This window comes from Humulus lupulus, chromosome 6, assembly GCF_963169125.1.
Source record: "Humulus lupulus chromosome 6, drHumLupu1.1, whole genome shotgun sequence".
Lineage (NCBI taxonomy): Eukaryota > Viridiplantae > Streptophyta > Magnoliopsida > Rosales > Cannabaceae > Humulus > Humulus lupulus.
In genome coordinates this window covers 126,867,462-126,881,346 of record NC_084798.1, presented here as the reverse complement: position 1 = coordinate 126,881,346, position 13,885 = coordinate 126,867,462, and the positions used below count along the sequence as shown (strand labels likewise).

Sequence of the window (13,885 nt, the reverse complement as noted above, 5' to 3'; positions counted from 1 at the left end):
ACGCTGGGCGCCACGGCCCTTAAGGGCTAGTGCCGCGGCGCTAGGCCATTTCTGGGCAGGGGGAAATTTCAGTTTTTAGGCTTTTGCCCAGGGGGCTCGGGGGACGCTTCCGCCACCTTGTGTGGGGATCCGGGAGGTCCCGAGAGCTCGAGATTGGTTTCGGAAGATGCTTTTGAATTGGTTATAATGGGAGTGCTATTTGTGTGTTTTGACTAGGTTTCCGGTGAGGCTCGGATTAGAGGATCGTGCTCAAGGGTTCAGTGCTCAAGAAGCTCGGGACACAGGTAAGAAAGCTGTTGTACCCATAGAGCAGGGCGAGGCCCCATAGTTGCATTGCAGGGCACGGCCCTATATGATTATGTGTTGGGTTTAGCCCATTGATTGTGTTAGTATATGTTTAAGTTACGTTTTAATTATGCTATGTATGCATATATGTGAAAGATCGGCTAGGGCCGGGAACGGCAAAGGTCGAGAACGGCAAGGGGCCAAGAGCAGCGTTTTGCACGCGGAGTGCGAGTTGCCAGGGTAAGACCCTGAAGGATACCTGGGATATCCTTACGGTGTAACCCGCAACTCAGGGCCTAGTAAAGTGCTAGAGACGACATGGCCATATGTGTTTAGTTTGTTGACAAAATTGGTTATATGCTAAATGGTTTGTATGCGTATGTTATCTATTTATGTGGAGTTTTCTTGCTGGGCTTCGGCTCATGGGTGCTCTATGGTGCAGTTAAGGGAAAGGAGAAAGTCAACCGACCATGAGTATGGAGAGCGTGACGCGGCGCGTACATGTCTGGTCTGCCTGGCTGCCACGGCCAGGGGTATTTTTTTGGAAGTTGTTTGTAAAGAACCCTATTTTGTCGTATATTCGACTTAAAGTATATTTTGAGTTGTAAATATTTATAAACAGTATTTTAGGATCCCAAATGTTAAACATTTTATGATTTTTTAGTAAATGGAATTATTTTCCAAGTTTATGACTCTATTTATGGTTTGATTACACATTTGCCTTAAAACCTCGATTAGCGAGTTAAAAGCACGTTTAAAACTCACTTAGTAACGACTCTAAGGAAGTATGGCATTACAGGTTATATCCAAACACTTTATTTTTAATAATCTGGCTATGTCCAAATTATCTAAGCTCGCGTATTTGGTTATATCCAAACACTTTATTTTTAACAATCTGGTTAATGGTCCAGACGTTTGCTTGTTTTCGTGTATGCTATTTTTGAGTTTGCTTGTTTCTTCAAACTTATGGTATATATACCACTGATGCCCCCTTAATATCGTATGAGTGTGACCATAGGTTATTGAATTGAGATAGCACTACTACAAATATAGGCTTTCTCTGCGGTTTTTTTTAAACAATAAATAAAAAGCGCAGTGAAAAGGTTTGAAAGAGTCAAAAAAAGTATATTTAATGTCCGCGCCCTATTTTATTGCGGTTTTAAAAAAAAACGCAGTGAAAGGTTTGAACGGGACACTTTTCTCCGCGGTTTTGGGTATAAAACCGCGGAGAAAGGTGGTCTCCACCCACTAAAGCACAAAAACCTATTTTTCCCACTCATTTCTCATCTTCTTCTTTGTTGAAGTCACGGCCGAAGCTCTCTCCCACCACGCCGTCCCTACCCACGGTAAGCCCCACATTGTCTATTTCTTTTCTTTTTTTTTCCATTTCCTTGCATATTAAAGCTTGAAATCATGTATATATACTTAATCTTGAGTTATTTTGAAGTTTTAGGGTAAAAATGAAGAAATATTGTGTGGGTTTAATGGTGGTTTCTATGTATGTTCATATGGTTATTTTTTGTAATATTTTTGAAATTTTATATAGGATTGGAGGACATTTTCTTTGTTTAAAACGTGTATTGATCACTAAAACTTGATTTCTTTAATGTATATTTCGGTTTAGGGTATTTTTGTATTATTTTATTTAGAATAATGTTGTTTACATAATTTTTTATATTAAAAATTAGTGCTTGCATAATTTTGTATATTATTTAGTTAATGATTTTTTTAAGTATATTTTTGTTAATTATATTATTTTAGGATAAATTCAATTACCATATATTTACTAATGTTTAACTTTTTATTGTAGGAAATATTTGTTTGAGTGTGAGCTCCCACTCAAGGTTGAAATATTTGTTCGAGGTTGAAATTGGTGAATATTAATTTTTAAGGTAAGTAGTAATTACTACTTAATTTTTTATTTTTATTTTTTATATTTACAAACTATTGTTAGAGGAGTTTGAATATATTAGATATTCATCCATAGTGAAGTAGGTTCTGAGATAAAATTGTGTGCTGCGGAGATAACAGAAGGTTGAGAACATGTGTGCCTTAGTGAAGTAGGATCTGTGAATTTTCTGTGTGCTGCGGTGACTTATGGTTGAGAACATGCATGTTGTTTGTTATATGTTTTGTTTGATGTGAATTTGTAGGTAGATAACTTGGGATATGCTATAAATACAGAGGAAACTCTGCCCAATTTTTTTTTGATGATATTAGTTGAACATGTTTTATAAGTTACTATATATAATAATAATGTTTTTGTTGAAATTTTAAATACATATGAATTTTGGATATGTTATAGAAATAAATGAAACTCTATCCATTTCATTTTATAATTTAATAATTGAACATAATTTTAGAGTATTACTATACTAATTTTCTTTTCATTATCAACTTAGGAATTAGGTAGATATTATCATTATGGATAAGTCATGGATTCTTGAGGATAGAGAAACACAACAATTTCAAGACGGATTCAACCAATTTTTAGAATTTTGCCAAACAAATTGTAGTGATCCGGAAAGAATTCATTGTCCATGTATAGATTGTGGTAATGGAACAAAAGGAAATATTACCATGATAAAAAAATCATGTATTTTGTCAGTGATTTGATACAAGTTATCATACATTGTATTGGCATGGGGAATCATTGAAAAATAATAATCCATATCCATTCGGGAGGCGAGGGGTTGATGATTTGGGTTATAGTGATTTTGACGATCATCCTATGGAATTGCTCGATGAAGCACAAGAAGAGTTTGTTGATGATCCTTCAAAATTTGATAAATTGGTTAGAGATGCAGATAAATCATTATTCAATGGTTGTCTGAAACAAAGATTACCAACGATGGTAAAATTTTACAACATAAAAGCAGAAAATGGAGTTAGTGATAAATGTTTTAGTCAATTTTTAGCTGCTTTTAAAGGGATTTTGCCGTCAGATAATTGCTTCCCTGAGTCTACGTATGAAGTGAAGAAAACTTTAAATTGCATAGGCTTGAAGTATGAGAAGATCCATGCATGTCCGAATGATTGTGTGTTATATCGTAAAGAGTATGCAGACATGGACACTTGCCCAGAATGTGATTCACCCCGCTACAAACCTAACAAGAGTAAGGCGATCAGGAAACTTATTCCTCAAAAAGTGATGTGGTACTTGCCTTTGATTCCGCGGCTTAAGCGATTATATCAAAGTGCAGAACACTCTGAAAACTTAATATGGCATGAGACTAGGCGAGTGAAAGATGGTAAACTTCGACATCCTGCAGATTTGCAGGCTTGGAAAAAAGTTAATAACTTAAATCCAGAATTTAAAACTGAAGCAAGACATCCTCGTCTAGGTCTAGCTGTCGATGGTGTAAATCCACATAAATCTCTAAGTAGTAGGCATAGTTCGTGGCCTGTCTTCCTTGTTATGTACAATCTTCCTCCGTGGTTAGTGATGAGAAGAAAGTTTTTGATGCTCACGTTAATGATTTCAGGCCCAAAACAACCGGGACACGATATAGATGTTTATTTGGCACCATTAATTGATGATTTGAAAGATTTGTATGAAAATGGTGTTAAGGCATATGACGGTTTTAAGAAAGAAGTCTTTAACTTAAAAGCTGTTTTGTTGTGGACTGTTAATGATTTCCCAGCTTATGGTAATCTATCAGGGTTAAGCACAAAAGGTTACCAGGGATGTCCAATATGTTGCACTAACACAAAGGCTATTCGTCTGTCTAATGGGCACAAAATTTGTTATATGGGTCATAGACGATATTTGCCCCTAAATCATCATTATAGGGACAAAAAAAAAAGCATTTGATGGTGATAAAGAACAAGGTGTTGCTCCTTTGCCACTTTCGGGGCAACAAATTCTTAAAGAAGTAGAGAAAATTGATTTCAAGTATGGAAAAATGCAGAAAAATAAGAAAGTAAGTGGATGTTTCCAAAGGAAATCAATTTTTTTTGTCTCCCTTACTGGAAAGATTTACTTGTTCGACATTGTTTGGATGTCATGCATATAGAAAAAAATGTGTGCGAAAGTATTATAGGTACATTACTTGATATTCCCGGTAAAACTAAGGATGGTTTAACTAGTCGTTTAGATCTTGTTGAAATGGGTATACGAACTGATTTAGCACCTGAACAGAAAGGTAAACGCACATATTTACCTCCTGCTTGTTTCACGTTGTCCAGAGAAGAGAAAAAAGTTGTATGTAAATCATTTGCAGAGATGAAAGTGCCTGATGGCTATTCATCCAACATTCGAAACTTGGTATCCATGGGAGATTTGAGGCTGATGGGTATGAAATCACATGACTGTCATATGTTGATGCAACAATTACTTCTGATTGCTATTCGGTCAGTATTACCGAAAAAAGTTCGAGATTGTTTAACAAATGTTTGCATATTCTTCAATCATTTATGCGGAAAAGAATTAGAAATGAAAAAATTGGATGCATTACATTATAAGATAGTGGAAACTCTATGCAACCTTGAAATGTTTTTTCCGCCATCCTTCTTTGACATTATGATTCATTTAATGGTTCATCTAGTAAGGGAAGCCAAGTTGTGTGGACCAGTTTGGGCGAGATGGATGTATCCATTTGAAAGAAGTATGAAGGTGTTGAAAAGTTATGTGCGTAATCATTATCGTCCTGAAGCTAGTATGGTTGAATGTTATATATCGGAAGAGGCAGTAGAATTTTGCTCAGAATACATGAGTGGGGTTGAAGCAATCGGAATCAGCAAACCACGAAATAACTCAGATGGAGTTGATAAAGGACTACGAGGGAATGGAACAGTGACCACCGTGTCTAGGGCAGAATTAGATCAAGCTCAATTAGTTGTGTTGCAAAATAATCCTGAGATTCAATCATATATAATGTAAGTAGAAAATATATTTCAATCATATATATTAGAGTAGTGATTTTCTTTTTGTTGTTTAAACTTTTTGTTATTTCTTTTATGTTCCAGTGATCACATAGAGTTATTACGGTCGATGATTCCAAACAAGATTAAAAATAAACAAAAATGGGTTATAGATGAGCATAATAAAACGTTTTGCCAGTGGCTGAAGAATACAATTTTGACGAAGTTGGGAGAAAAAAATCATGGACTGTCGACTGAGTTGAAGCGCATATCTCTTGGAGCAAGCATTGATGTAATAAAGCATCAAGCTTACATTGTTGAAGGGAAACGATTTCATACTAAGTCAAGAGATGATGCTCGACTGGTTCAAAATAGTGGAGTAAGTGTAGTCGCAGAAGCTATGCATTTTGCCAGTGCAAAAGATAATAACCCAATTTCAGGCACAATGACATACTACGGGGTTGTTGAAGAAATATGGGAGCTAGATTATTCATTATTTCGTATTCCTCTTCTTAAATGTTCTTGGGTAGACAACAATACTGGAGTTAAAACTGACGAACTTGGATTCACTCTGGTTGATTTAAGCAAGAAGGGAAGCAAGAACGATCCTTTTATCATGGCTTCCCAAGCGAAACAAGTGTTTTACATTCTTGATCCAGTTAATGATAAATGGTCCATTATTTTATCAGTTCCCGAGCGGAAGTTCTCAGAAAAAGAAGAGTACGATGAAAATTATGATTTATATCATGACTGTTTCATTATTGGACAACCGATACATGAACAAGTTGAGAATATTCAGGAACATGATAATGAAAGCGATAGCGATGATCGTGATTATCTTAGAACCGACATCGAAGAAGGAATATGGGTCGATTGTGAATCGACCAGAAATAAAATAAGAAAAAGAAGAAAACATGTTTAGTAAGTTATATAATTCATTAATACTTGTGATTATTTATTTGTATAATGCATTAACACTTGTGATTATTTATTTGTATAATGCATTAACACTTGTAATTTGTGTGATGCAGATGGCGAATAAAAGAGATGACAAAGAGAAACAACAAGGTCGTGGTAAAACAAGAATGAGTTACATGACCCAACAAAAAGCCAAAGGAATCAAGAAAAATCTTCAATGGAACGATTTGGGAAAACCAATAGGTGATGTGTATACAAACATGATATCATATCTTGGATCTAGAGTACGAGCCACGATTTCTATCAACTCAGGTGATTGGAGGAAGGTCCCACAAGATTTGAAAGATGGTCTATGGGAGGATATCATTGTAAGAAATTATCATTATGATATTTATTTATTTATTTATGTGTGATATCTAAATTTAATAATTACTTTTCTTAATCATATTCTCAGGGTGGTCACAACATTCCTCAAACCTTCAAACGTGAGATTTTGAAAAAAGCTGGTCAAATAATGAGAGATTTTAAAAGTGAACTCACTACCGAGTACATCAAACCTTTGGCTGAAATGGGTATGATGGAAGAACTCAAATTTAACCAAATAATATCTTGAGCAGGAGGACGTCAAAGAAAAATTGATTCGTGGCGAAATTACAGCTCAGGGTCGAGATGACATCTTGACTCAAGCATTAGGGACACCAGAACACCCAGGTCGTGTTCGAGCTGGCGGGTATGATAATTTATAATAGTTGTTTTCTTTTAAGAATTATTTAGATTGGTTTATTGATGGACTTTATTGATTTTTTTTGTAGGTTCACTGCGACCGTTTCCAAAATGTTTGGAAAAAAACATAAAACAATGACTGCAAGAGAGGAGATTGCTCGACTAAAAGCTGAGATTGAAGAGCTAAAAAGACATAAATTTAGCACAGAAGAGGAATTAGCTCAAAATGAAGAATATAATGAGGAAAACGATGAGTGTGGATACTACGATGAAGGGCAATTTGATGAGGGACAATATTATGAGAATACAAGTGATGAAGTCTATCGACCTGCCCCCAACGCAGATGATCATTTTCATCAAACCGAAGACTATCCTTTTGATGAAGATGATGGATCATCAATTTATGAGTCTCCGCCACCACCGAGCTATGAAGTTTATTTGTGTTCTAATAATATTGACAATGTGGTGGCTAAGGGTGTACTCATTGTACCAAACATGGGTAGCCAAATTACCGTCCATGGAAATGTACTTGATGATTCAGTTGCGAGGGTTTGGCTTATAGATGTCTTACAAGAAGAAGCTGAGATCCCTATTCCCTTTGGTAACGTATGATATGTTGGGGACACACGAGACACATTCCTGCCTTGGCCTAAAAATTTAATTGTCGCTTGTCAGGTATAAAATTATTTGCTTAGATATTTAAATTTTATTTTTAAATGGGTACACTATACTGATATGTTTAATGCTATTATGTAGGGTCCATCTTCATCTAATTACAAATCCCTATCACCAAGCCCACATTTATCATCAGTTGGATCTCACGTAGTCATCCCCGCTGAAATAACTCAACCAGAACCTTCAAATTGGTTAACAGATAACCAATGGGACAAAATTGATCTGAGTCTAAAATTTATAGTGAAGGAGTATTATTCCAATAAAGGAATAGATGGGGTTGTACAAGTTCCCGTTGACCCGGAGTTTATAGGAGAACGCGAGGCTATCTTCATCACTTCGGAAGACGTTTATCAAGCAGCCTCCATGGATAATATTGGATCCTTAGCTATGCTGTTTGGTATGAGGTATGTATCAATCCGTTATGTCATTACAAACTATTAGAGGAGTTTGAATACATTAGATATTCATCCGTAGTGAAGTAAGTTCTGAGATGAAATTGTGTGCTGCGGAGATAACAGAAGGTTGAGAACATGTGTGTCTTAGTGAAGTAGGTTCTGCGAATTTTGTGTGCTGCGGTGGCTTATGGTTGAGAACATGCATGTTGTTTGTTGTATGCTTTGTCTGAATTGAATTTATAGGTTCTAATAATTTTGGATATGCTATAGAAATAGAGGAAACTCTGCCCAATTTTTTTTTGACGATATTAATTTATTAATTGAAAATGTAATATGAATGATTGATTCTCTACAGATGCATTTGGGAAAGCATGCACCCAAATTCACGGCAATTATATAAATTTTTTGACACCGAACATCTTTCTATTGGCAATGATGAAAGTAAAAACTATACGGTGGATCTTATAGCCAAATGGATGATGACTATGGATAGACGAGGCCAAATATATTTCATTCCTTGGATTGTTGAGTAAGAACGAACTACTTAAACATTATCACTACTATGGTTGAATTTTAATTTTATAATAATCATATTTTATTATTATTTTAGTCGACATTGGATGTTGGTGCTCGTGATGATGCGGGGGATGACCATAATTTTGGACCCTTTAAAAAATCATAAATCTCCACCAATAATTACGAAGGTTAAGGAAAAGTAAGTTCTTCAATTGTAATGTATGCATTATTAATTTTTAAAAGTTGAGAGCATAATATGTATTTAATTAATTTTAATTTTTGTAGAGCATACACACAATGTTTGGAAAATGAATACATCGGCACATTTACAAAATTGGTGAGAGGTTCTTGTCCAAAACAACCTGAAAGTCATGAATGTGGTTATTATGTACTAAGATACATTTATGATCTTGTAAATGCACCGAATCCAGCAGAAGTTATCAAGAAGAAAGTATGTTATATTTTAAACTCTTTTTTGCTTAAGAAAAACTAGATATAGTATTTAATTATCTAATCTATATTAACTTTTCAATTTTGCAGTGGTTTGACAAAAAGCAATTCAATGTCAAAGAGGATCTACTACCACTACAAAGTGATTGGTTAGCTAGATTAATGCCATTTGTTTATGAAATCTAAATTTTTGTATGTATGTAAGATTAAAGTGCTAACTTATATTGGTTAGAATGATTAAAGTCTTTGATTCATTACTAGCCAATTATTTTGTATTAGATATGAAATGTATATATAACAATTTAACAAATTAGTTATACTATTGAAAATAATTATTTATAATTAAAATTGAAAATTAATTATTTTTAGAAGTAAAAATGCTGGGTTATCAACCGAAATTGAAATTTTTTTTTTTATTAAGCTCTTTTCTCTGCGGTTGTAGTAAGCCAACCGTGGAGAAAAGAGAGCTTTCTCTGCGGTTGTAATAAGCAAACCGCGGAGAAAAGAGCTTTCTTTGCGGTTTGTTTATTACAACCGCAGAGAAAGCTCTCTTTTCTCTGCGGTTGGCTTACTACAACCGCAGAGAAAAGTGTATCTTTTCTCTGCGGTTTGCGTAACACTTTTCTCTGCGGTCGAATACACTGCGCTTTTCAATACTCTCGAAAACCGCAGTGTATTGAGTAAAAAAATCGCAGAGAAATGCCTTTTTTGTAGTAGTGTAGTTTGCAAAAAATACAACATAATGAAACGAAAAATGGACTTTATTCAGAATTGAACAATTTATTAACAGAAACTTTGTAAGCATGGTTACAGGAAACATCATTCCTACACTATTGATAGTAAGGTCGCAGGTGTTCGCCATTCCATGCTCGTGGTGTCAATTCTCTATTCAATCTCGCCAATTTATAGATGCCAGGTCGAATAACAGATTCGATTTGATAAGGTCCTTCCCAATTATGCCCGAGCATGCCAGCGGCTGGGTCTCGTGTAGCTAAGAACACACACCTTAACACCAAGTCTCCCAATCTGAATTTCCTGTCCCGAACCTTTTTGTTGAAATATCGGCAGCTCATTGTTGATATGCTGCATTCTTTAGTTGAGCTTCGTCTCATCTTTCTTCAATCAGATCCAGACTTACTTCGAGCTGTGATTGGTTTGAGGCTTGATCATAAGCGTGGCTACGAATGGTGGGTACTTCGACCTTGATTGGTAACATGGCCTCGCATCCATATGCCAGAGAAAAAGGGGTATGCCCTGTTGAAGTGCGAGTCATAGTTCGATATGCCCACAAAACTTAGGGCAACTCCTCGGGCCATTTTCCCTTAGCTTCTTCCAATTTCTTTTTCATAGAACTCTTGAGAGTCTTGTTCACAGCCTCAACTTGGCCGTTTGCTTGGGGATGGGCAACAGAGAAGAAGCTTTTCATTATCCCATTCTTCTCATAAAAATTGGTGAATAATTCACTGTCGAATTGAGTACCGTTATCGGATACTATTTTTCTCGGCATTCCATATCGGTAGATGATGTTTTTTACCACAAAGTCCAAGACTTTTTTCGAGGTAATTGCTGCCAGAGGTTCGACCTCGGTCCACTTTGTAAAATAATCGACCGCGACTATTGCATACTTATCTCCACCTTTTCTAGTTGGCAACGAACCTATGAGATCAATTCCCCAAACCACGAAAGGCCATGGGGAGGTCATCATAGTTAGCTCAGAAGGTGGAGCTCGCGAGATTGTAGTGAACCGCTGACACTTATCGCATTTCTTGACATACTCAAATGCGTCTGCTTTGATAGTGGGCCAGAAGTATCCTTGGCGTATAATTTTCTTTGATAGGCTATGCCCCCCAGTGTGGTCCCCACTGAATCCTTCATGTATCTCTTCTAGGATTTTCTTGGCCTTGGGTGGAGTCACACATCGGAGTAGTGGCAAAGAGTATCCTCTCCGATATAGCCTTCCTTCCACAATAGTGTCTCTGGGAATCTGATACATCAATTTTCGAGCCTTGTTTCGTTCTGCTGGGAGAATGTCGATTTCAAGGTAATCAACTATTAGGGTCATCCAAGTTGGCTCGGAGTTAATCATGCAGACATCTTCCTGTTCAGGCTCGCTTATACTGGGTGTCAATAGATGCTCGATTGGCACAACATTCAATGCATCGACCTCGATGGATGTGGCGAGCTTGGCTAGGGCGTCTGCATTCGAATTTTTTTCTCGGGGAACCTGCTTTATTACATAAAACTCGAACTGTTCGAGTGCTGTTTTTTCTTTTTCTAAATATGCGGCCATCCTTATGCCACGAGCCTGATATTCCCCTAGGATTTGGTTGACCACCAACTGCGAGTCACTGTAACAATGTATTGCTTTGGCCTTGAGCTCCTTGGCTATTCGAAGTTCGGCCAATAGAGCTTCATACTCAGCCTCGTTGTTAGATGCTTCAAAGCCAAACCTCAAGGCGGAGTGAAATCGGCTTCCAGTTGGAGTGATCAATATAATTCCTACCCCCGATCCATTTTTGTTGGAAGACCCATCGACATAAAGTTTCCATAGCTCGCAAGCTGGGGTTATAACTTCGTCGTCAGTCATTCTAGTACATTCCACTATAAAGTCTGCCAAAGCCTACCCTTTTATGGTTGTTCTTGGATGATAAGTGATCTCGAATTTTCTGAGCTCAACAACCCATTTTAATAATCGATCAGAGGCTTTCGACTTCGACAAGACTTGCCGTAATGGTTGGTCGGTCAGCACGTGGATGGGGTGTGCTTGGAAGTAAGGTCAGAGCTTTCGAGATGAGTGGATTAGGCTGAGAGGCAACTTCTGCATTAAGGGGTATCTCGATTCTGCCCCCAGTAACCTTTTTCTGACATAATATATTGGCTTTTGTACCTTCTGGTCTTCTCGGACGAGTACGACACTGATGGCGTGCTCAATTGTAGTGAGATATAGGTACAAGGTTTCTCCCGTGATAGGTTTCAACAAGATGGGAGGTTCTCCGAGATGCTTCTTGAGCTCCTGAAATACGAGCTCGCATTCCTCTGTCCACTCAAATTTTTTGCCCCCTCTCAGAAGGTTGAAAAATGGAAGACAGCGATCTGTAGATTTCAAGATAAACCTACTTAATGCCACCATCCGTCCAGTCAAACTATGGACATCTTTATGTTTTCGGGGTGAGGGCATGTCAATTAACGCCTGGATCTTGTCAGGATTAACCTCTATTCCCCACGCATTCACAATGAATCCCAGGAACTTCCCCAATGATACTACAAAGGAGCATTTCTGGGGGTTGAGCTTCATGTTGTACTTTCGTATCACGGCGAAGCATTCTTCGAAGTTGTCCACATGGTTATTGTTATGTTTAGATTTGACCAACATATCATCAACATACACTTCCATGTTATTACCTATCTGCTCGGAGAACATCATATTTACGAGCCTTTGGTAGGTGGCTCCAGCATTCTTGAGCCAGAAAGGCATGACATTGTAACAATATAGCCCTTTATCTGTCACAAAACTCGTATGCTCTTGGTCTGGGGCATGCATGGAAACCTGGTTATATCCAGAATAAGCGTCCACGAATGACATAAGTCCATGCCCGGATGTGGCATCTACGAGCTAGTCGATCGGAGTTAAAGGAAAGCAGTCCTTAGGACATGCCTTATTGAGGTCAGAGTAATCATGTAATGCCCTGGATAACCAAGACCGCTACATTGTATATTTATAAAGGTGTAGGACTTGCTAATCAAGCCAACCAGTTAAAAACGTGTTTACTAAAGTCATTAATGTGCTAGGGTTAAAAGGTTTTTGTCTCAAAAGATATTTTCCATATAATTAAACATTTTACACATGGGATCCCAAAAGAAATGGTGTTTAAAAGTCTGTTTACAAAATTTCCAGTGTACAGACAACCACCAGCCTTTCTAAAGGAAAAACATATGTTTATGGCTCTCTTGTCCCTGTCTCCCCTCAACCATGGCGGCTGAGCAACTGTCCATGTACATTCTGCTCTCAGAGCTCTCCGAGTAAGGGCTGATCAATTTTTCCTTTGCCTTTACCTGCACCACAAAGCACCCGTGAGCCAAGGCCCAGCAAGAAAACATAACATCATATAACGAGCAATGATAACAATTGAATAACCCTTTAAGCATGATCATATACTTAACATATCACATTAATCACATAGCACGTAGATACAATCAAAGATTCAGCCAATCAACACTCAACTATACAATACGACTAATTCACCAACCAATATCAACAATCAAATCACATATTAATCAGGGTCGACACCTTAGGTCTCACCCTCGATTTACCCCACTGACTCCGGCCCGCTTAAATCGAGCTCAGTGCATAATAAGTTGTCCTAAGCTACCAGTGGCTGAGCCACGCCTTGTGTGCAAGTGTAAACCTCGACACTCTTAGGCCGTTTGTTTACTATTTGCATGGCATAATACCATCCTCTAAAGAGCATATAGATCAGGGAACCCTTAGTCCCACAATAAATCCACAACTGGGTGCAGTTTTCTTACCTTTAATTTCCAAGTTTACTGATTATGAGCGATGCCTCTTGAGCACGATCCGCTTCCCAAGCCCTAGCTTAATACCTAGTCACAACCAAGATAGGGAATACCATTAATAATCACGTTAATATTTCCAGATGGAGTTCTAGCTTTCGGGACATCGAATTCCACCAAACATGGTGGTGGAATCGATCCCGAGCACCCTAGGTTAGGTACCCGCTCTTAAAACCTCCAAAAGACCAAAAATACCCTTAAGGGCTGTGGCCCACCCCTGAAATAGAGGCTAGGCCTCTCTGAAGACAGACACGCGCCGCGGCCCTGCCCTGTGGCGCCGCGGTGCTTCCCCACAGCAGAGCCTCCTTGTCTCTTCTTTGCTTCGCAGGGCCGCAGCACTCTAGAACAGAGCCGCGGCTCAGCCCTTTGTGCCCAGAAAATCCACCATGCCTAACATCCTAACCTTGCTCAAAACCACCCCAAAGCACTCTAATTCCAAAACCCATTGATCACAAGACTTCTAACATGATTCTAGCAACATAATCCAA

At 37.8% G+C, this 13,885-nt stretch overlaps 3 protein-coding genes across 3 annotated transcripts; all 3 read left to right on the top strand.

The window, feature by feature from the left end:
- The first annotated feature begins 4,720 nt into the window (after window positions 1-4,720).
- LOC133785449 (uncharacterized) lies at window positions 4,721-6,190 on the top strand. Its single transcript, XM_062224681.1, has 4 exons — window positions 4,721-5,163; window positions 5,254-5,785; window positions 5,948-6,023; window positions 6,180-6,190. Exons 1-4 carry the CDS (start codon window positions 4,721-4,723, stop codon window positions 6,188-6,190), a joined length of 1,062 nt encoding a protein of 353 aa, XP_062080665.1.
- A 497-nt stretch (window positions 6,191-6,687) lies between these two features.
- On the top strand, window positions 6,688-7,437 carry LOC133784192 (uncharacterized). The gene is made up of 2 exons (XM_062223651.1): window positions 6,688-6,796; window positions 6,879-7,437. Exon 2 carries the CDS (start codon window positions 6,901-6,903, stop codon window positions 7,399-7,401), a length of 501 nt encoding a protein of 166 aa, XP_062079635.1. The 5' UTR covers window positions 6,688-6,796; window positions 6,879-6,900; the 3' UTR covers window positions 7,402-7,437.
- Window positions 7,438-7,571: 134 nt separating this feature from the next.
- Window positions 7,572-8,578, top strand: LOC133785448 (uncharacterized). The gene is made up of 3 exons (XM_062224680.1): window positions 7,572-7,868; window positions 8,215-8,388; window positions 8,470-8,578. Exons 1-3 carry the CDS (start codon window positions 7,828-7,830, stop codon window positions 8,576-8,578), a joined length of 324 nt encoding a protein of 107 aa, XP_062080664.1. The 5' UTR covers window positions 7,572-7,827.
- Window positions 8,579-13,885: the final 5,307 nt, after the last annotated feature.

Bases quoted from the DNA above. Each gene is read 5' to 3' on its own strand.
- LOC133785449 (XM_062224681.1), top strand. From the start codon at position 4,721: ATGAAAAAATTGGATGCATTACATTATAAGATAGTGGAAACTCTATGC. The intron at 5,164-5,253 runs GTAAGTAGAAAA...TTTATGTTCCAG, and splicing joins GAGATTCAATCATATATAAT to TGATCACATAGAGTTATTAC. The intron at 5,786-5,947 runs GTGTTTTACATT...GAGAATATTCAG, and splicing joins TGGCTTCCCAAGCGAAACAA to GAACATGATAATGAAAGCGA.
- LOC133784192 (XM_062223651.1), top strand. From the start codon at position 6,901: ATGTTTGGAAAAAAACATAAAACAATGACTGCAAGAGAGGAGATTGCT.
- LOC133785448 (XM_062224680.1), top strand. From the start codon at position 7,828: ATGGATAATATTGGATCCTTAGCTATGCTGTTTGGTATGAG. The intron at 7,869-8,214 runs GTATGTATCAAT...GATTCTCTACAG, and splicing joins GCTATGCTGTTTGGTATGAG to ATGCATTTGGGAAAGCATGC. The intron at 8,389-8,469 runs GTAAGAACGAAC...TTATTATTTTAG, and splicing joins TTCATTCCTTGGATTGTTGA to TCGACATTGGATGTTGGTGC.